At 35.6% G+C, this 23,737-nt stretch overlaps 2 protein-coding genes across 3 annotated transcripts; one reads left to right on the top strand and one right to left on the bottom strand.

The window, feature by feature from the left end:
• Nucleotides 1-2,133: 2,133 nt before the first annotated feature.
• On the top strand, nucleotides 2,134-3,952 carry LOC123877851 (protein tilB). The gene has a single exon (XM_045924812.1). The coding sequence runs from the start codon at nucleotides 2,204-2,206 to the stop codon at nucleotides 3,497-3,499; it is 1,296 nt and encodes a 431-aa protein (XP_045780768.1). The 5' UTR covers nucleotides 2,134-2,203; the 3' UTR covers nucleotides 3,500-3,952.
• Nucleotides 3,953-4,629: 677 nt separating this feature from the next.
• Nucleotides 4,630-19,076, bottom strand: LOC123877722 (annulin-like). Of its 2 annotated transcripts, none has more exons than XM_045924621.1 (12): nucleotides 18,650-19,076; nucleotides 13,003-13,227; nucleotides 11,548-11,826; nucleotides 10,873-11,024; nucleotides 9,316-9,556; nucleotides 8,773-8,933; nucleotides 7,562-7,747; nucleotides 6,987-7,097; nucleotides 6,583-6,762; nucleotides 6,186-6,386; nucleotides 5,517-5,759; nucleotides 4,630-4,938 (listed from the first exon to the last, which is right to left on the bottom strand). In XM_045924621.1, the coding sequence occupies exons 1-12, from the start codon at nucleotides 18,774-18,776 to the stop codon at nucleotides 4,747-4,749; spliced, it is 2,298 nt and encodes a 765-aa protein (XP_045780577.1). In that variant the 5' UTR covers nucleotides 18,777-19,076; the 3' UTR covers nucleotides 4,630-4,746. The 2 variants fall into 2 exon arrangements, with proteins under 2 accessions (XP_045780577.1, XP_045780651.1); XM_045924695.1 differs by lacking the exon at nucleotides 18,650-19,076 and adding an exon at nucleotides 13,717-14,001.
• Between the last annotated feature and the right edge of the window lie 4,661 nt (nucleotides 19,077-23,737).

The following is a 23,737-nucleotide window of genomic DNA, read 5'->3' as shown; positions in this document are numbered from 1 at the left end:
TGTGTTATTGAAAAAAAATCTTGCTATAATTAAAGCTAATTAAGTTTAAATTATCCAAACTGGCTTTATTTTATTTATTTAAAGACTAACTAACGCTTTGCTGCAATCAGACTTGATGGCAAGTGTTGATGCAGCCTAAACTGTAGATTGGAGAAGAGTGAAGACTATCACAGCACACAGTTAAAAATACAAAGTCTATCAATGAAGAATACCTAATATTTATAGACACATATGAACTTGCAGGTACAATAAGAAAAATTGATTAACACAATGTGAACAAAGTCTAGCAACGACTGATAAAAGATCCGCCATCCGTGGTAATTAATTTTTAAGCTCCATATTATTTGCTGGACCTTGTAATCAAGAAAAAGTTTTTTTTCATTTTAAATTATTAATCTATGATTTTAAAAGAACCTTTTATTAAAAGCAAAAATGTCAAACATCTTATTTATATTAATAACATCTTCAATAGATTTTAGGAATACGAATTCCGAATACTAACTAAAGACTATTCACATGGAACTAATGAAAGGCAGATGGTTTATTTAGGCCTTCCGTTTTAGCAAGATGATTTTCACTTGAATAAGCAGTGTTATGTTTGGAATACAAGGTCGATGAAAGATCGGGCGTCCGAAGACCACCTGGTAAAGCTCAAGGTGAAAAATTCTTGGACTGGAAAGAAGCACTGGGGAGTGTAGTGTAAACTAGAGAAAAATAATCGAAATAATTAATATGCTTTAAGGCATCGATTATAATTAAAAACCACCAATACAGGTTTTCCTGATTCCTGAACTTTGAAGTTTTATACGTTTGAAGCTTTTATTTTATTGTTTGTTTCAGAAATTAGAATACACTTTTCTACTCGTAACGCCATCTATCAACAAGTAACAAAACTAACCTTCCAAGTAACTGGTATTTCTTTCATGTTTTACATATAATATTCTGAATACGATATTGATTCAACGCCATAAATTACTTTCTTAATATCAATATTTCCTAGAGAGCAACTGGGTGTTTGTTTAAACAACAAAATGTTAAATTGACTGCTTTCAATAAGTGGGAACGTCGTTCATGTACAGCAAGAAACATCTGTCGATGATGTACTTTAAATGTACGCAAACTACAATAAACCTTACACAGAAGTGACAAGGGCTATATTTGAGACTGCATAGTAATAGAATTTTATGGAAATAAGACTTGTGTTGTGTACGTCAGCTCACTAAGCAGGCAGCGGAGCACCCCGCTGCGTCAGGCCCCTAAAAACACACAGACCGCGGGGCGCCGCACTCTACCAGCGCATTTTACTAATAACACCGTCTTTCCCTCTGTCATGCCCTATTTCATCCAAACGTCTCTCGTTTTTTCAACATCTTCGTTTTTTTCGTCCTAACCTCAAACAATAACAATAAAACGAGTCGCTGATGATAGTAATCCTTCATCCTCATTGTCTTTTGGCAGTTTCGTGGAATAAAATATGCTCTGCTCTTGCGACTTGATATCTGAACGCCATATTATAAATGGCGTCGTTTAAAATATTTTAATACCCTCTACATCAAGGCGATATTAATTTAGTACGCTTGAGTTGAACGGGCCGGGTGCCACCGATGGAATGTTAAATGACGGATTACCCGCTGCCGAGCTTGCTGCCGAGATGGAAAGATAACCGTTTCATATCTTGCTGATTCTATCATTGCCCTGCCCTTCATTACTTTCCTAGGCATCTTTAAATAGATATTTATTTAATTGGCTGATCCTAAAAATAGTTACAAATAAAAGAAAATTTAACTCATTGATATTATGCTGAAAAATAAATATCTATTAATATATATTTTACTCTACGTATATAAATGTCTTCGCTGTCTCAGAGCGTAGCTAAGACCAATCATTTACCTATGATGTACTACATGGAAACTTGGAAATGGAGTTAAAGGTGGGAAACCAGACATTTTTCACATCCAGCTCAAACCAGCTGTAAAGATTATCATAGACAGCTTTAAAGCTCTCCTTGGAGCTTTATTTATATCTACGGATAGAGTAGACTCTGTCAACATTAAGTTACTTACTTAGCAACTGTAGTCGTCATGACTACAGTCTGTTGTCATGACCATTGTCAAGAGCTAGTTGTCATTTTGCTATAATTAATCATTAAATACATCGTTAATTTCTTTCGATTTTATTTCAAAATAAAGTTTTCTATATAAAAATGGTGAATATAACAGTGGATTTGGTGCGAAAGAAAGCAGAACATCATGATTGTTTGCTGGCCCCGTTGGAAGAGATTGCTTTGCATCAAGAAAATATCGAAAAAATAGAATATTTACAAGACTGGTGCCCAAAGCTCAAAATACTTTTAATGCAAAGTAATTTAATTGCAAGAATAGAAAATCTAAACAAATTGAAACATTTAACATATCTGAATTTAGCACTTAACAATATTGAAGTAATTGAAAATCTAGAAAGATGTGAGTCATTGCAAAAATTGGATCTGACTCTTAACTTTATTGGTGATATCGTCAGTGTAGAGAGTCTCACGGATAACTACAATTTGGAAAACTTATATTTGACTGGGAATCCATGTACAGACTACGAAAACTATCGTGATTTTGTAATCGGAACTTTACCTCAACTTAACTCACTTGACGGTAAAGATATTGAACGATCTGATCGCATCAAAGCCTTACAGAATCTTCCTATTATTAGATCTGATATAATATTTGAGCAAAGTATTTACATGTCTCAAAGAAAAGCTCAGAAAGTACGCCTTGAAAAAGATATACAAGATAAATGGGAAAACATGTACAAGAACATGGATCCAGAGGAAAGAAATAAGAAATTTTGGGCTGAAAAAACAGAGCATGCCCCTGAAGTGAGAAATGAAATTGAACGTATGAGACAGTTAAAATTAAAAAGCTGTGAGACGGATGAGAAAAAAGAAGAAAAGCGAAAATATAAACTATTTACTGATGACGGCAGACCATTTAATATAAACCAACCAAAAATAGTTTTCAAGTTTAGTGATGAAGAGCTAGATAAATACACTTTAGACTTAGCCGTGTACAAGCATTTAGACACTAGTCTACTTGACGTAGATATTCAGCCAAATTATGTGAGAATTACAATAAGAGACAAAATATTTCAACTTCATCTTCCTAAAGACGTAAATACAACAAACTCGAAAGCTGAAAGATCCCAAACTACTGGTCATTTAGTTATCACGATGCCGAAAGCAAATTTTGTTATAAAACAAAATGTTGTTCCAAAGAAAATTAAACAAATAACACAACCTTACACTGATCAAAAAGTTAAAGATTGTCAAGGAGGAATATCACAATCGAAAAGGGAATTATTAGAAATAGGGCCTGCTGACTGCGTACTAGACTTGACAAAAATGGCTCAACCAAAATTAAAACCTGACTACATAGACCCAAGATTGAAACTTGAGGGTAAACAACCCTCACCAGACTTCATTGACAACCCAGAAGTTCCTGACCTTATTTGATGTGTCAATAAGTTAACGGAATATAAAGATATATACTTGTATAAATATTTAGATTTTATATCCTCGGTAAGATACTAGAATATTGCATGTATTCCATAGAAATATGGCGGGGTGGCGCTTCCAAAATCCTTGATGTATTCTTTGAAAGTAACTTCATAAATACATATCTACTATTAAGTTGGCATAACACGCGAATATCACTGGTACCTAATAAAAAAATCGTATTCGTAATGCGTAGGTTTTGCGAGATCTGCATTGCATACCTACTTGTAACTGCACTTTTGTTAAACCCTGCAAATAAAACTTTTATCGATACGTTTGGGGAATTAAAAAACTCTTTAAGTTTTATAACAAATTTAATATTATTTACATTTTAACATTTATATAGGCATTTTCCGTATAAGTTAATTTATATATTCAAACAATATAAAAAAATTAATAATGCACGGCAATTAACCCTTAAGAGGGCTCTCTCCGTCACTCGTTTCCACTCGTTTCATACCATCGTAGTTCCAATTTCATTTGAATATTAAGCAACCAAAGTCCATGAAATTTTGCAGACATATTCTAGAAACGAATATCTATGTCTGTGGTTTTCCAGATTTCTGTTATAATATTCGGTTTCAAAGTTACGCGGTCTTAAAATTTTCATACAAATCTTTGAGCCCCTGTAATTTTAAAACTACATATTTTTAGAAAAATCTAAAACACCACAGACACAGATATTAGTTTCTAAAATATGTCTGTAAAATTTCATGGACTTTGGTTGCTTAATATTCAAATGAAATTGGAACTACGATTGTATGAAACGAGTGGAAACGAGTGACGGATAGAGCCCTGTTAATGATAAACTTAGGTGTATTTATTGTTCATATATTGATAAATTACATTAATTGACATACCGTACATTGATAAACAATACTACTCCTGGTTTTTCTCTAAGCTACTTATTAATAATAATAAAAATTATATATTTATTTTGTTACTCTTAGGTCGGTATTGAGATTCAAAGATCATTCCAATTCAACCATCACTTAGATACACATTCACGCTTTATAAACACAAGTTAATACAGCCTCTTAACCAATGGTTATAACATAAAATAACAAGACAAACATACAAGTTCTTCCTTATATTTTTAACAAACCTACACTAAAAAACTTAAAAGGTAGATACTTAAATTTTTGCAAATACATAACTTAATTCCTCTATAGTACATTATTGTGGCTGTTTAGTTCGTTGACTTTTTAAATCTGCCTTGTTTCATTAGCGTCTATTAATGGAATACCGTTGGTTTCAAGAGCTTTGACCATAAACGTATGGAAGCCATCCACATCACGCATTTCCTTGGAAGTAAATTTGGCTGATATCTGAAATCGACCGGCCCATGGTGGGGTGAGCTTGAACTGCGCTTCTGCAATAGCACCTGGAGCCACATTCTGTAAAAAAAACGAATAATTTCAGCAAATATGACTGAATGGGAAGTTAGGGATGGCCGGGATGGCTCAAAGCGGAAAAGTGGTAGACAAAGGAAGCGCTGGGCTGACGACATGAAGCAGGCATCTGGGGTACTAAGGACAAGAGAAGATTAAAATAGACCCATTTGGAAATATCTAGAGGAGGTATATTATGCACCAAAAGGGATTTGATACTATTGCGCTGATCGCAATATTACCAAAGTACATTGTTATTTTATTTTTATTTTTATATCAGCAATAAAGGTTTTATTTATTTATTCATAATGTACTATGTGCTCGCATTATTATTATAAATAAATAATATAAATGTATACGGTGATCTTTAATTTTTAGATTGTTTGCATGCTTATTTAAAGCATTTGGCTAGAACACCTACCTTGTACCTACCTACCGACCATGGCATTTAGTTTACAAATTCTTACCAAGAATGCTGAATGAAACCGATGAGGATTACACCTTATCGGTTTCATTCTAGTAAGATTTCTAGTATATAATTAGTATCTGGTATACCTATATAGTAGTATAATTTTATTTCATACCTCATCAAGCTCAATCTTCATCTGTTTCTCAAGCCCCGTTCCTTGGATGTAGAACTTGCCATTCTTCAAAGGTATCGGCAAAGGATTCTCCACCTTCACAATAACCGTGCACTCTTGTCGTGTGGCTGGTTTGCCGTCTATAGAAATCTTGATGTCAGGGTTCCGAACTCTGAAGTCGTCTTGTGCGAAATAATCGAAGTTCTTCTCTACGATCGTGGCCAAACACGCTATGTTGAAGGATGCCTGTGAAAGAAAATTTTAAAAGTAAACATGCAGTTGCCCCTGACTTCTTCCACACTGTATGTGCCCCGTAATTATTATAATGTCCCATGAGATATCCATACTATCCAAATTTTTAAATATAATTGCTTAAATCCCAGGGACGGACATAGGCTAGGTACTTTTTATCCCAGAAAATCAACGAGTTCCCACAGCAACCTTAAAGGCTCATCCGTCAAACTAATTTTTATGAAATTATTTACAGATTTATAGCTTGCATCCCAGAGACTGACATAGATATTCTGAATATCCTATGATGACCAGATCATCTGGATGATCTCTGGTCATCCAGATGCCTGAGTATGAGATCTTTAAAAACCTATATCCACGCGGACGAAGTCGCAGACATAATTTCAGTTTAGATACTAGGTACATAGTATAACAGCTTACCTGATCAACCAGTTTCTTGTAGTAATCATCGAATGTGACGTTGACTGTGATATTTTCCTTCGCCTCTGGTGCCAACACCTTGTCAAACTCGGTCCTCTTAACTCCATCGCCCGTCACTCCCGTATACGTCACCGTGTCCACCCGCAGCACTCCCTTTACGTGATGCTCATTTATAGAGGAACGATTTCTGATGTGCAGAACCTGGAATAAATAAAGTAGGTAAATCTATACTTATATTATAAATGGGAAAGTGTGTCTGTCTGTCTGTCTGCTACGATCTGTCAATCTGCTGCTTGTCATACGATGGTACGAAACCCTTCGTGTGCAAGTCCGATTCACACTTGGCCAGTTTTAGAAATCAGTCAAAAAGCGGACGCACACATTAATTTCTACTTACCACATTGAAGTCTTGGCCAATTTTAATATCGTCTCTAAGTTCAAAATCGAAAGTGACTTCATTGAAGGCATCATTGAGGTAGTATCTTGCGAAGATACTTTCAGATTTGCGGAGTGCTTTTTCCATAGTATCGCGCTCTTCTCGCGTCCGTTCGGGGTACTTATAAAGACTCGTGATATCCTGTGAAAGAAAAACATAATGGCTATAATACATAGTTATTATTTTGAAAATCTTATTCGTTTCAAATAGCCTTGAGATTTCGAAAAGCAATTTACGTGAAAAAATATTTTGCTAATAAAAATCAACAGGCGTTACGAACAATAAAAATATGAATAAACCTCAAAAAAGTTAAAACCGTTTAAAACAGGTTGCATTGGTTAAAACTAATGGATAGTAAAACATACCTCTCGTTCCATACGGCCAATTGCTTTTGTAGAAATATTTTGTCCAATTGATACTGTATCGCGTGCTAAAAGTTTTAACGGTTGGATTTCACCGGAATATTTCCACAGGACCTGAAATAAAAGTTAGATTTATTTTAATTTGAGAGATAATAGTTTTATATTTGAAAAAAATATAATATCGCAGAATGTGACGTAAAATTGAACGATCTTATCAAGGGTTTTTCTTTTTACAAAATTTTTGAGCAAGTACCTAACTAGGGTGTAGGGTAAATTCGTTACTTTCTTAAAGTTTACTTATATGCTTTCAGTACATTAATACCTATGTAAAATAAATAAATAGCCTTCTTTCAGCCAAAACAAGAAAAAATCATCCTAGCATGCAGCATCATAGCAGCATAGCTTGGTCACCGGGGACCAAGCAGACAAAGGAAGCGAGCCAAAGATTACCTATGCTCGCAACCTAGGTAGGTACCTACTACCAACCCATTTCTTAAATCTAGCTACTCGTATATTTGTGTAAAAAATTTTACTTGTTTGTGTGTATTTATTGAATTAGACTGGGCTCAATATCATACTTTGTCAGCATTCACTTGCGCGAAGATATAGGAAGCATCGTATGGCTTTTGGAGATCACCATCACGCACTGCTCGTAAGGAGGCTGGTCCACAGCGATACACGTCCTCTGAGGTTTCTTGGGGCGTGGAGTCTATTGCTTGCCAACCGCTATAGTCGGCGCCTAGGTCGGGACGATCCATCCACACCTATAAATGGATTAACAAGTCGATAGGTAAAATCAACAAACAGGCACAAACTTCATAATAAGGATCACAGAGGTCGTTGAGCGCAGATACAATTGTATGAAGTTCAAACTTCAACAGTAGATCAAAGCTTTTCGACAATATCATCATCGTCAACCATCAGATGTCCACAGCTGGACATAGACACGGAGTAAGGATAATATCTCCTTATACTGTGACATATTAGGTCTCTCTTGTAAGGACTTCCACATGCCACGGTCTTGTGCCGCCTTAATCCAGCGACACCGTGCGACTTGTTCTACGTCAGTGTTCACCTAGTGTGAGATCTTCCAACTTTGTGCTTTCCGGTTCGATGTCGCTATTCTAGCCCTTGGGACTTCAACGTAATATCGTAATACGTCTTTCGAACTATATGCCCTACCCACTGCCACTTCAGCTTTGCATCTGTTGAGCTACAAGTATGTCGGTTACTCTCGTTCTTCTACGGATCTCTTCATTTTAGATTTGATCAGGTAGAGAAACTCCAAGCATAACTCTCTTCAACGTCCACTGAGTGACTCTGAGCTTTATAGGTAGGTATATTTAGATAAGACTCTCGCAATACAATTATATCATACTATACGATACATAATATACCTACTGTTCATTGGGTATAACATCAAGTACCACCATATCTACCACCAAGTACCAACCCACCGTGCACTCCTATAATGTCAAGGACCCCAAGGAAAATCGATACCTACCCAAATTACGTAGCGAGTTTTACGTCAGAATTACCAGTCTTATTTATATGTTACGCTATACCATCGCTATATGTACCTAGCCACTTACACAAATAAAGCGTTCCTTCATTAATGAACCAAGTTCAGTCAATGCTCTTACCAAGAATAGTTTTATATGAAACAGATGCAGCGAAACCGATAAAGTATAGCAGTCTATTAATATTCGTTGCCAAACAATTTTATTGACTTACGTGATTGCTCTTAACCACTAAATAATGGCTCTATTAAGTTCTAAATGTAGCTAACCTCATTCCAAACGTGGTAGTTCCATACAGAGTCCCTGGTAAACTCTTCCAGGGTGTTGCCTTCCTCGTCCTTGATGATGTCAATGGTCAGACTACCCTGGCTGTCGTGTGCCGCGTCGTAACCTGTGACTGGTCTACATGGAATACCTAACACTCGGCAGACTGAAACAATTAAGTAGGGGTCATTTTTCTTGTTACTACTATCGACCTTAGGTCAAATACTTTTTAAAAAAAAAAGAATATTAGCCATTTTTAATCATGACTAACATTCCCCTTTCCCCTCCAACTAAGCGTTAAGCTTGTGCTAGGAGTGGGTACGACAATAGTGCAACGGGTGGGGTTTGAACCGGCGACCTTTCGGATTTCAGTCCGCTCCTATAACCGTTGAGCTATTGAGGCTTAAAATATTATTAGGTACATATAGGTAGGTACCTACTATAAATACTTTGAAATCCCAGAATAAAAATAGTAAGTAATAGGTAATCTATTACCCATTATAGCTGACCTAGACTCAAATATTTGTATGCTTTCAGTAGAAACTTACTTGTCGTCAAAACACCCGCATACACCCAACATTGCGCGTACTTCACCGGTTTCTTCTTTTCATAGTATTTCTGCAGGATGGCCAGCGAGCCGACCCATTTGAGAGGATGCGTGCCTCCACTGTAGTCGCTCAGCTCCGTGGCCCAGTTTCCGAACAAAATACCATTGTCGTCTTGAACATTGACTGCGGCAGACAATGCTCGCACTGTTCTGATAGGATCTCCTCTCGCTCGGCCTTTAACCTGCAATCAATTTAGCTTTTATGTACCTACCTAAGTTAGCGGATACCCGACGTGTGCTACTACGCTATAAAAAGATTGCCTAATGCATTGTTTAGTGATCTAAAGTCATCTTCACATTATTGCCTTTCTAATGAAACCAGTTTTGGTACACAACGATCGGATGGTTTCAAAATCTACAACGGACATAGGTAGAAACATTTTTCGTTTTTATAGTTAGAGTTTATTCTGACGTCCTATAACTAAAAAGTCACTAACTGCAAAAAATTATTTTCTGAGTTATCGCCAAATACATGTGAATTTTAAAATATTAATGTTTCTAAATATTAATGCTACGTGAGACCCAACTAAAAACTAAGTTGAAAATTTGGTTTTGCGAAGCTTTATTTTTTAGAAACATTAGTTTTGGAAAATACTACCGTTTTTTGTAGATAACTCAAAAAATATGTTTTGCAGTTAAAGTTATGAAAGGACAACAGTCTTTTATTGTTCATAATAGATAGAATGTACAAAGATTTTAATTGATATATGTATTAAAAGAGGTAATAATGTGTACTTAGCTATGCAATAATGTTCAACTGTGCAATTGTCGTATCTAAATTCAAAATTCCTTTAACTTAAATAGATAAACAAAATTGCGAATTTCTACATAGATATTTTATTAATAAATTAATGATGATAACCTTTAACCATTTACCGAAGATAATGGGGTTATTGATGATTAATGCATAAAATAGCAATCAAGATAGGTACATTCAAACAGACTATACCTATAGGGTGTAACTAGAACGCTAGCAAAAACTTAGTGTTAACAATCCAATACCAATAAAATCATTTTCCTTATCTTGTAGTTTTAGTGATTTAGTATTTTCCAAACCTGCAATGTATACCTATCGAGCAAAACTTGGGTCAATGCCCCACCTATGACATTGATTCCGAGTGGACTTTTTACGCAAAGTTCGTTGGCCTCTAGTGTCAGTCAGATGTTTTACTTGCAATATATTGTGAACTTTTAAAAATACAGGATATTTAAAATTATTTTTTCGCGTTTTTTTGTTATGGCTACTTATCAGTGATCATCAGTAATATGAATCACCTGTCTTCGTTTTTCGCTAGTGTTCTGGTTACAACCTGTATTAGTAAGTAGTCAAAGAAATTAGGAAACCGTTAAAGTACCCAAGTACTCAAAAAAAAGATTCCGACGAATTGAAAACCTCGGCTTTTTTGAAGTCGGTTAAAAATCAGTTTTTTCTTAAAATGAAATTATATCCATTTTCATTTTGCGTCTTAGATCTAATTAGATGCATTTAACTTCTTACCTTTCCGACCTCTCTGACTAGATATAGCGCGCATTCCAATATATCCTTCTCGTACTGCGCATAATTCCATGGCGTGGGTTTGATTCTATTGTACACTCCTCGGAACATGAGTCCACCGTCATCTTGCACGTACTCCTCGCGATGACTGTGACCTAGATAGGAAATCCATAATATTATAAATATACGAAAGTGTGTCTGCTACCTTTTCACGGTTTATCCGTTTAACCGATTTTTATATAGAGATAGCTTGCACCCCTGGGATGGACACAAGCAACTTAGTATAATATCTAAAGATTTCAATTTTTGTAACGGAATGAAGTTACGCAATGCAAAAAAAAATTGCGAAATGACCGCAACGGCCGGCATTGGCAGCAGTTTTCGTCGGCGAAGATAAGTTCCAACTTCCAACCATAGAGATCGGAATATTGTTCCGACGCTTCTTGTTGTGTATCATTTTTTCGGAAAGTTATATTGAATTAAGATCTTGCTGTGACACAAAAAATCGAAAGATACCTGCGTGTACGCATATCGAAATTACAAATTACTAGGTTTAAAATTTTGTAAAATTTCTACAAACAATTGAAAAATCGTAATTGTAAAATCTACCTCGGTTTCGAACGATTTGTGTAAAAAGTTAAATTGTATCAACATAAACATTGGATTGAAGTAATTCACCTGGCATGTAAACGCTATCATTCAAACACCAAGGATTGAAGAGCACGTAAATTGGCAGTGGGTGTGTGTAACTGAGCGATCCACCCGCGTTCAATTTAGTATCAACGTCGATACGCCAAGCAGCCACAATACAGTCTGCAGCGGGGGTCACCGCCACCATGAGATGCGAATCCATTTGACCTTCGTACACAGCATTCCATGCACCCAAGGTTTCCGAGCCTTTCTCCAACATAGGTACAGCCGCCGACGTATCGTCGGATGGCCCACGTCTCTCCACATCTGTTGGAAAGTTACATCTTTATCACGCTAAAAATAAACAATGACTCACTGCAGTTATTATTTATGTGCATATCAGCAAATCGATTCATCAAAGCTATTTTTAACCCCCGACCCAAAAAGAGGGGTGTTATAAGTTTGGCGTGTGTATCTGTGTATCTGTGTGTCTGTGTATCTGTGTATCTGTGTATCTGTGTGTCTGTGTATCTGTGTATCTGTGTATCTGTGTATCTGTCTGTGGCATCGTAGCGCTTAAACGAATGAACCGATTTTAATTTAGTTTTTTTTGTTTGAAAGGTGGCTTGATCGAGAGTGTTCTTAGCTATAATCTAAAAAAATTGGTTCAGCCGTTTAAGAGTTATCAGCTCTTTTCTAGTTTTCTTGTAGAAAAGAAGGTTATATAACCGTTAGTTTCATAATATTATGTCAATAGACAAATGTCAAGCTGTCAAGATGGACGTTGCCTAAATACATAATTATTTATTTTGAAAATGATGTTTTGGAAAACTCAAATACTTTGGATCGTCGGGGGTGTTATAAATTTTTAATTTACACTTGTATTGGAACTTCATTTATTTACACACTGCACTCCAGAGTCTAGACTGCAATGTTGCCTTTTACTAAAAATATTTTTTGAGTTGTCACCTCAATAATATTTGATGTATAGGTAATATTAAAGAATTCTACGTAGTTAGGACCAAACTTAAAAAAAAAAACTAACTAAAAGCCTTAGCGCATTCTTTTTTAAAAACGTTAGAAACATTTTGAAATTGATTTTGTTTTTTGGGAATAAGTCAAAAATTATTTTGTGCACTTATTATCTTTTTAGTTAAAGGACGGCAGAATGAAAACAGTTCTGAGATCAGAATTCATGATCAATCACATATTTTCAAAATATGCTAATGTCAGTTTTTTACCCATAAAAAAGAATAAGGACACATCGGACCATAATTCAAATTTTTTGCATCCACGCTAAGGTCAAAAGTTATCAAAAACATCCGACAATCTTGATAATTAATTTTATCAATAATTTTATTAGACTTCTTTTACTTAGTCCATTACTCGTAGTTCGTAGACCCTAGTAGATTTAAGTATCAATTTTAATTTGATTTATTTATTAATGTACCTAGTTATTGGTAAAAAAGATCAATAATAATAATCAACAGTCAATAGTCATACCTGACACATAGAAGATGAAGGAAATAGCATCTCGGTTGGCATCGTACGGCCGGTTTAACAGAATATCCAATTTGAAGGCCTGACCTCGTCTCACAACCAGACACTTGTCAACATCTCTTGTCATGAGATTAAATTTATTCGTATGATGATTTTCCCCATTAGCTTCGACGCAGAAGTCGATACCTTGCACTGCGAGGACGCCTTGTCTCGTTCCATCGATGACATCTGAATAAACAATTAATTATGTATTAGTAGTAAACAGAACAGAATACAACTTATTAAAGTGATCTTAAATAAACATGACTAACACACTAGGATTTGTATTTTTTGAAGATAATATAGCTGATATCTTTATCTATAAGTTATAATATTTAATTAGCGGTCACCTAAGAATGAATCCATAAATTCTCTCAAACTTATTTATTAATATCCATAGATCATAATAGTAGTATGTATATTATGTGACAATATACGAATTTTGTTAGAATCGAATATGACGTAGTATTGGAGTTTCTTTTATTTATTGATGGAACTCGTCATCGCTAAAAATTTTCGCGCCTCGCACTTGGGTTTGAGCCAAGTAAACTTTATCGACAGATAACTAATAATTCAAAATCTTTTTCATTCTTAGCATTTCAAACATTTTTCTTAAATCTTTCTTAAGTAGAGATAATTTTGAGGGCCCTCAAATGACGGTCGATCTTTGAAGTTTACCTGGTTGAAATGGTATGATGATGTACTTCTGTCGTCTCCCAAACCAATGCCTCCACAAGTTCTTAACGTACTCCATTCTGATAACTTAAACTACACTTTACGCGCTTTCAACTTTTTTTTTTTCAATCAATCATAATTATTACAGAACACTTCACTTTTATCATCGGTATCGATTCGAACGTTATTTGGAACTACACGATTTGGTTACACAGGATGATAATTGATTGAGCAAACGTGTAGTTCCTCATAAATGCCGTCATGGACTGTTAGTTCCCGCTCTAGGCTTCATCTATAATACTCCTACTTCTCGGTGATGTCACGAAGCAAACATGGCTCAAAGTGCTACAATGCAATACTCTTAAGTGTAATGATTGACGGAACTCAGAGATTACTCATGTCTCCTAATGAAAAATTATGACCAAAAATGTAATTCCAAAGATCCTGAGTCACAAGGAGTATATAAAGTAGCGGTGTGTCAAATGGTTTCCATAAAGAGTGAAACCTAACCATTTAAAGATTGATATAGACGATCGGAAACTGGGTTTGCCATAGTGCTATGTTAGCCTATTTGGTGACTACTATAAAGACGTAATAGGATTTTCTGTCTGGACCTCGATAGCATCTGCGACTGTAGTTAATGCAATGCAATAGTAATGACATGGAGGCATTTATCGATATTCCTATACCAAGATTTTAATATTTCGTCCCATAAAAATAGAAATCATCTAGTAGGAAATAATTTTTGTTTAGAAAAGTCTTGCATGCTACTGGAACTTACCTAAAATTAATTTTAAAAATGCCTAGATGTTCAGTTAAAAATGTACGGTGCACCGAACCAAGTTCCAGTTTTTTCAGCGGTTTTTAGAAAACTTAAAAAATTCTTTCCTATGCAACTACATATTTGCCTTCCATCTTAAAGATGTTGAGAACACTCATTTGTGGACTTGATTTGCCTTTAACTATGAGACAATCTTGCCCTCGAGACATAACGAACAATGCTGACCCTTTCATGACCATAGGTCAATTAGTAGAATTCTATCGTAATATCTCAATTTGGTACCAAGACTTAGTAAGGTACTAGATACTAGGAAACTCTAACTTAGTGAACCATTCTTCAAACAAAATTTATTTCTCGATACATATTTTATTTATTTCTGTGTATGTGTTGGTTGATAAAAATCTGAATAACAAAGTACGCAAGTATTAGGACAACTAATAAGCATACAACTTATATATGTATTACTTGATGCAATTTTCTTCATTTTAATTAAAAAGTGTAGTTTAGGTTATTTCCAAAATGCCTGATTTGAGATGACCGAAAAAATTATCATTCGGCACGGTATTATAATTACATGGTTTAAAATGGTATTAATTACCTACTAGCGTGGGTGAAAACATCTATATCTGGATGCATAAACTATCCAATCAAGGCCTGACTGGTAGAGTTAGGTTTCCCACGCACGCGTAGGTTTCTGCATAAGCAACAGGTAAGATCATCGCAGTAATAATACCTAGGTCTTTGAATAAAGTCACAAGTAAATTTTTGTTAAGCTGCGGTTTCAATTCAAGTAGGTAAGCCTACGAGATGACATTTTTTCCCAATTAATAGACTATTTTATTTAATTTATACATTATATCCGTTGAGCTATGTTGTTTACTCTAATCTACGGATCTCCTCATTTCTGTATCGTGTAGAGAAACTCCAATCACAGCTCTCCATGGCTCGCTGAGTGACTCGCCTATACTTAGCAACCATGTCTCGGATCCTTACAATATCATCTCTGGCAACATACACTGTTCCAAAACATTGGTTATCAAGCTCCAAAGCTTCCTAAGCTCTGCCCAGCCGACATGGATCCGGGGGCTAGCCTCTTTCTCATGTGCATTTACTTAGCTGTAGTAGTAGGCATTCATCTACAATTTCGAGGGCACAGGTCTTCACGATTACTGGGACAAGCGGATGTACCTAATCCGACCTAATCAATCAATCACTAATCAGACCCTTTCAAGCCTTAAAAGATAAATAAATAAATCAATACAATAGATATGTACCAGTTGTCATCACCTGGCCACCGTAGAAGTAAAGTTAATCTAGCATTCTCTCTGATGTCATATTGTATTTTAAACTTTATATCCAATGCATAGGATTCAAGGTTCCGTTACATGGAGATCATTCAGATGTATGTAGGTTTCGCGCGTGCACCAGTTCACCTTGAACGGCATGCGCTCGACCACGCATTTCATTTTTCAAGTTACTGGACCAGAGTAGTTTCCCGCCAGAATTCATCACTTGTTTATGGCTTCTATATGTACATATTTTTTACGTCTGTCAGCTGTTCAGATGTCAGAGGTCAAATTCGTCATCGCTCGAACTGTACTATTTTGATGAAATCACACTAATATTATAAAGGAGAAAGTTTGTATGTGTGTATGTGTGTGTGTGTGTGTGTGTGTGTGTGTATGTTTGTTACTCCTTCACGCAAAAACTACTGGATGGATTGGGCTGAAATTTAGAATGGAGATATATTATACCCTGGATTAGCACATAGGCTACTTTTTATCCCGGAAAATCAAAGAGTTCCCACGGGAATTTTAAAAACCTACATCCACGCAAACGAAGTCGCGGGCGTAAAGTTAATCTAGCATTCTCTCTGATGTAATTTTTCCTACAACGCTGCTGGTGGAGCCTATTTTTATAAATTGAGGAACGTTTCTGTTATTTTATTTCATTGTTATTTCTATTATTCTATTTTTTGTTGATTGTAATGAGTAGGTAGGTATACCTACTGTAAATAAATGAAAGTTAACGATATTTTGACTTTTCCTCCATTTTCTGAATCTCATCCTTATCTCATCATATAAATTTTTATTTATGCCATGTCTTCTAGTATGACATAATATTATGTAGGTAGGTGTAAACAAAGTGTAAAATTATTCATTTATCTCTTTCTGAAATAGGTACGCATTTAGCTAAAGATTCCGGATGTAGAGCTCAAGTTAGGTCACTTTATTAGTGGTACTTACTAGTTACTACTTACTACTAATTCTCGTGGAATTTTTTATATATAAACCCTTCTTACCTACCTTCTTTAGACCCCCACGGTCTACTAGAAAGAATCTACATGCAAAATCTCAAGTTTCTGAACTCGGCGGTTTTAATTGTCAATTATCAATCAATTATGTTTAGAGTTAGTCAGTTTTTCCTTTTAGATTATTTTACTTAGTTTGACTGCAGCGCGTCTTCCAAATATTCTGACATACTTAATGCAGAAAGGGTATCAGAGTGTGCACTGTATCTAAAGACCTGTTTTAAAAAACAAATAAATCATTTTCATTTCATTTCATCTATGATGACAACTGTTAAACGTCTACAGTCAGCTTTCCCGAAGTAGAGGCCCATCTTAAGAATGTAGAGCCCATCGTTTTTAGGGTTCCGTATCCCAAAAGGAAAAACGGAACTCTTATAGGAAAAAATACCCGAGTACGGAACCCTCGGTGCGCAAGTTTGACCCACACTTGCCGGTTTTTTTAAAGTTTTTTAGATTTGAATTTGATAGTTAAAGTTAAAGCGCTGTGAATCAGTAAATCTGAAATTGTCAAGACAAGGTGTTCCTGCGTAAGTAAATGTAAATTGATTACGCAATTCCTCACATATTTAGACCAGTGCCAGTGCTAAGAATTAAAGCAAACTGTTGGTGTCGAAATTATTGAGATATCCACGAAATCGTCAGAAAACCGCGAGTGTTTTATTTTTGGCCAACATCAAAGGACAGAGGTTCGTAAATTTCATTGTAATTTTATTCGTTTGTCTCACATTGTCATTAGCTCTGAGTACATTATTGCAGACTAAAACATAAGTCGTTGTTTATGAGTAGATTTATAGCGATACTAATCAAAGCTGTTTAAATAACTAAGTAGGTACGACACTGGTATTGTTTTTCCCTAGGCATCTAAATTCCAAACGTAGAATAACATGACCGTTCTTTAATTCGAAATCTGTTATAGATCAAGTGATTGACTAATCACGCTGCAGAGCGTGTGAAATCAATCTTTTTCATGAATAGATAAATAGATCCTTTTCAACAATTTTAATAGTACACTCCGATTGATTATTTTATCTCACACAGACACGAAGCTCAAGAATTTAATGACATCGATTATGTCAGTATACTTACCTAGGTATTTATTGCATTATGTTCTGTTACAGGTATTTTTTGTATCGTGTTATAGCTACGCTAAGTGGGTATTAAGTATCTAGTATCTACATATTCATCTTAACTATAGTTATTACGATTTTCCTTGTCTCTATTAATCCTATGATTTAACTGAATACTTAAAGACATAATTTTGTATAATTCTAGGATAAGAATTATGTCAAGTACCTAAAGGACATGTGACGGCTAACAAGTTTAGAAGGTGATCGCATTCCATTATATGACTAGATGACCAGGACCAGGAGCTGTGAGACCCGCGAGAGGCGCACGAAACGCATTTTCCAATACTGATAATGCAACTGAAAGATTCGGCTGCATCGAAAAATTGATTAGAGATCAGCACTTCTTCGATACAGCCTAGGGCATTCCATAAAATCCAGCTAAGCACTTACCATACCTACCTAGCTATTATTGTAGGTACCTACAATCGCAAATTTCCTAAACTGAACCGAAATCTAACCTGGGACAAAAGTCCCAGGTGTTAAAAGACGTCGAAGACCCTTGTTCTTGTTTCCTGCTGTGCTTGTGTTCAGCTTTATCGACCTATAAACGTTTGTTTAAAACGCCCGACTTCAAAACAACAACTACATAAACAGTGAAAACTCCAAGAGTAAAAAATGGGTTTTTTGCATTTTATGTTATGACTGTTTTCGATTTTTATGATATGACGAAAACAGCTGATGCCTCAGACTTGTTATGAAAAAGTTGTTAGTACTTACTGACAGATGCATCCAACTGTGGAGGCCGTGGAAGATCTTTTAGGTCATAAGAATCAGTTCTCCGATGTCCGCAGCATCCACACCGAGGCGGGCACCAAAACGCCAGCTTGCTCTTCACCGCACCCATTATCACACACTATCACGCACTTATCAACAAATCATAGATCCCAAGATTTTTTTATTTAAGATTTCCACTTTAACATTAATTACCAAGATTTCACATCAAACGCTTAGATCATCTTTGGAACCACTGAAATTCACACAACGTTTGAACAGTCGGCCATGAGTAAACAAAGCTTAAATTAGTGGTGGCCAAAAAAACGTAACCCACTTAAAAATTATTAATATCCAATTAATGGTATAATGCCGATTAATACAATCGACACGTGCGTTCTACTCGCGAGCTTCGATTCATCTGATCAGTTAATTGTGGACTGTAGAGTGCCATCCTTGGTACCTTAATACCTATAAAATTATTCATACGTGACCTCTTATCAGGTCGTAGGTTAAAATCCCAAATGCAAGGGATGGCTCAACAAAGTACGACGTAATATTGAATCATAATGCATCACTACCATATTAGTCACCGAGGTCGGTACTCGGTACTCTGTGGCATTTCACAGGACCCTTGGTATGTCAAGGACACAGGGGCTTGCGGTCTTATGAAGTTCAGGTCACCAAGCTTACCTCACTCCTTCTCAATAAGGTTAGGTTAGGTCTAGCATTCCAATATTATGAGAATACCAGTGATTTAGAGCTACGAGCAGAGTTGAAAAATTAGATGGGCGTTCAAACTTTGAGAGCATTACCTTTGGAGTTGATAATATACGTACCTACTTACGTAGCCTTTTTTCATTCCTTTATAAGTTATCCCTTCACTGCGATCTGACCCGATGGTAAGTGATGATGCTGTATAAGATGGAAGCGGGCTAGCTTGGAAGGGATTATGTCAGTTTTAATAATCCCATACCGCTTATTGGTTTCTATAAGCCATCGTACCGGCACGCTAATACGCTTGGCGGCTTTTTCGATATGGTGGTAACTAGCCACGGTCGAAGCCTTCCACCAAACCAAACCAGAGTCGATTATAAATCTATCAGAGAGTTGAGTTGATAATTTTATTGTAAGTACTTATTTTCAAATCATAAAATAGGTAGCCAAGATATAGGTAGGTAATAGGTACTAAATCTTACGAGATCAGGAACCATTGTATAAGATAGTAAATTAGATAACAAGTAACAATGTTTGACAACGTGATACATCCACAAAGCATATACACACGATTATGTTAATTTACTACTCCGTGACATCACCCAAATATAAGCGACCGAGCGACACCTATGATGTCAATGGCAACTTACGCCGAAGGCCTCACGATAGCTGTTTACCTTTTAATTAAACGTGAATGAAATTCCTTAGACTTGAATGGTAACCGATTTTCCTGTAAATGGGTTCGACGTAATCCTCGTGCCATTTTCACTACATAGTGATACATTTTCCTTGAAATTATAATACTTGTAATTTAACAAGAACTTTGGGCTACGGGGACATTGTGGTTTGTGCTATAGTTTTGTAGTAAATTACCAAATACGTAAATCAATAACAGGGCTCTCTCCGTCACTCGTTTCCACTCGTTTCATACAATCGTAGTTCCAATTTCATTTGAATGTTAAGCAACCAAAGTCCATGAAATTTTGCAGACATATTCTAGAAACTAATATCTGTGTCTGTGGTGTTTTAGATTTTTCTAAAAATATGTAGTTTTAAAATTACAGGGGCTCAAAGATTTGTATGAAAATTTTAAGACCGCGTAACTTTGAAACAGAATATTTTAACAGAAATCTGGAAAACCACAGACATAGATATTAGTTTCTAGAATATATGTGCAAAATTTCATGGACTTTGGTTGCTTAATATTCAAATGAAATTGGAACTACGATTGTATGAAACGAGTAGAAACGAGTGACGGAGAGAGCCCTCTTAAACTCAACGCTTTTTCCTTGAAATATTTATACTTACCTAAACCGACATAAACATAACAAGAACTTTGAAATTGGAATTGCTTTCTCAGGTTATGAGGTAATTTTACAGTATTTTTATAGATAATTATTTGTATTTATTATAGTACTTAGTAGTCCTTAGTGAAAAGGAAGACGAGAAAATGCCCTCTATTTTGACCAAGTAGGATATTTTATGGACTCATAATCACGAAAAGCTCATAATGACTTGACCTGTCTGACTGACTGATTTATCAACATTCAACGCATAAACGGCAATAAGGATAAATCATAAAATCATAAAACCTAAGCATCTAGCCACCTAGCTATAACTCAACAATTAGAGGAGGGGAAAGAAGTTTAAAATATTATAAAGAATAAGTAGGTATATGAAAATAAGTATTTATAGGTAAGTACGCAAGCCCACGTGAAATCAAATATCTTACGTGCAAATTGCAATAAGCATCATAATATTATTAGCTGTTACAGTAAACGTTTACATATTTCTGGATAACCTTAGTGGAAGCACGTTTCCCGAGTTATTTCAGACTTGGTATAACATTCAGTACAATCTGGAAAGTGGGTAGGTATTTAAAACGAAACAAAAGCTCCTGTTTTTAAAACAATATAAATACCTACGTACAGTCTACTAATAATAAATACTTTGCTCAAAGAACTCGTAGAGGTAAGTCCGTAAACGCCTAACCTAAAGCCCCCCTGGTGCCCTGCAGTAGGTAAAAGACTACCTATTTATTATTATTATACATATATATATACAATGTATAGTAGTTACTATAGTTAGGTAGGTAAATACATAAACATATAGACGCTATTTCACTGCATACCCGAAATAGCGTCTAGGACGCCATATCCCTCATATCCCTGATTCTCACACATGGTTGTCCGTCCGTCCTTCTAAAAAAGTTCCAACCCATAATCAATGCGGAATTGAGATTTATGACAAAACTAATACCCTCAATAAATTCAGGATTTTAAATTATTTTGCAGGAGAACCAAGGTCACTGACATAGCCCAAACTATTAGCAAGCTGAAGTGGCAGTGGGTAGGTCATGCCTGTCAGCGGTCAGCTGGCTGTATTTCGTAAATCGTAATAAGCAGAGAGTTGAAATTTTCAAAGAATGTGTATTTCTTTACAATAATAATAAAATTTCAAAATAGTTGCCATGAATATTAAAAAAATTGAAAATGTTATTTCTTGTGCGATGCTACGGAACCCTTCGTGTGCAAGTCCAACTCACACTTGACCTTTTTTATATTATACATGCAAGCGTTGTCGTCAGACGATAGTTTGATAGGTATCTAGGAAACCAAGAAAACCTCACAGTCTTGGTATGAAGCGCTACAATATTATGCTGAGGAACGTGCTCTAAGAGAATCCAAATAGGTATAAGTAAAGAGTTACAAGTTGATTGAATAGTGACCATATAAAATAGAGCTAAGCACATTTATGGGTACCTACCCATGAATGTGCTTAGCTAGTACCTACTAGGTAGGTAGGTATTATGTAATCAAACAACTTCGTTGTCATGTTTTTATATAATATACCTACTTGTAGATTGAGAATATCCTTGATCAGATATCACAAGGAATTCAAGCAAATCAAAGACAGTTGTTTCCATTGCCTATCCAATTAAATAAATAATTTAGAATTTTAAGTAACAAGGGCATATAATTCAAATTCAATATTTTTACTCAATTAGACTTTTACAAGTTCTTTTGAATCGTCAAAAGCATCTACCACTGGTACGGTTGGTAATATACATGTAGCCACAGATTTCGCAGTCATGGTTGATCGTAGACATTCGGTTTTCCCTATTTACTGGCAGGGAGCTTTTATGCTTTTATGACTCTTATAAGTATTAACTATGGAAACTAATGTAAGTAAGTAAATAATCGCTATTTTCTTATTTTAAAAATCTTAAAAATATAACATTTCACGTTGGTTGTGCTCGTTTTCATTTTGCTTTTATAAATATTTAAAACTATTCATTCTGTAGGTAGGTACATACCTACGTACCTACTAAGATTAGTAAAACTGACTACCCAGAAACTTCGTGAAACCAGCCCAATTTTTTTTATCATAACGGTGTCTTTAAGAAGTTTGAGTCTGGTAAAAAACTTGAAATTCATTCCTTGGTAATGTCCTACTGTTCCAGGGTTCCTTTCTATTGCAGCCGTCATGAAACATAACAGACCAGAGAAGATAGCGCGCTACAAAAAGCATATTTCCATAAGTATATAAAATCTAGGTAGGTATAAAAGGGACTTTTATGTGACCCGTCGAAGCTTGATAACGTCCAAAAGTCCCGCTGAGTAATTACCTATCTATCAGTGAATAATATTTTGAATCATGACACAATATTAGATACCTAGGTACTAATGTAAATATAACTACAGTATTTACGTAGGTCAATAGTAGGTAGGTCATTTAAGAAGGCTTTCAGGATCTCTAGGATGTTTATATCCTAAACCACCTAAAGTACGACACTTACTAGATAGGTAGGTACTTACATACCTACCTGTAACCAGAACGCTATCAAAGTTAGCTATTATTATTATACTACCTTAACACAATCCAATGCCAATAACCATTTGCCTCATTTTGCAGATTTAGTGATTTAGTATTTTTCAAACCCGCATTGTATAGCATGCATAACTCAGGTCAATGCCCCTCCTACGACGCGGCATTCACTTCGAGTGGCCTATTTACAGAACGTTCGTTGACCTTTAGCGTCAGTCGGATGTTTTAGTTGCAATATATTGTGAACTTTTAAAAAATGCCGGATTTTTTTGTGATATCTTATCAGTAATCATTAGACATCACCCGTCTTAGTTTTTGCTAGCGCTCTGGTTACACCCCAGGTACCTATTTGCATTTTGCATAGAGAAATTCTAGGTGTAAATTGAATAAACCTCAACTCCCAATCAATAAAGTTTAAAGCTGTTACCTACCCTCGCTTTAGCTTTTCTGATGACTGTCTACATAATAATCCATACTTAATATTATAAATGCGAAAGTGTGTCTGTCTGCTACGTTTTCACGTCCCAACCGCTGAACCGATTTTAATGA

The sequence above is a fragment of the Maniola jurtina genome, chromosome 1 (assembly GCF_905333055.1).
Source record: "Maniola jurtina chromosome 1, ilManJurt1.1, whole genome shotgun sequence".
Classification (NCBI taxonomy): domain Eukaryota; kingdom Metazoa; phylum Arthropoda; class Insecta; order Lepidoptera; family Nymphalidae; genus Maniola; species Maniola jurtina.
The sequence above is the reverse complement of the archived record's forward strand: the minus strand, read 5'-3'. Positions and strand labels throughout refer to the sequence as shown.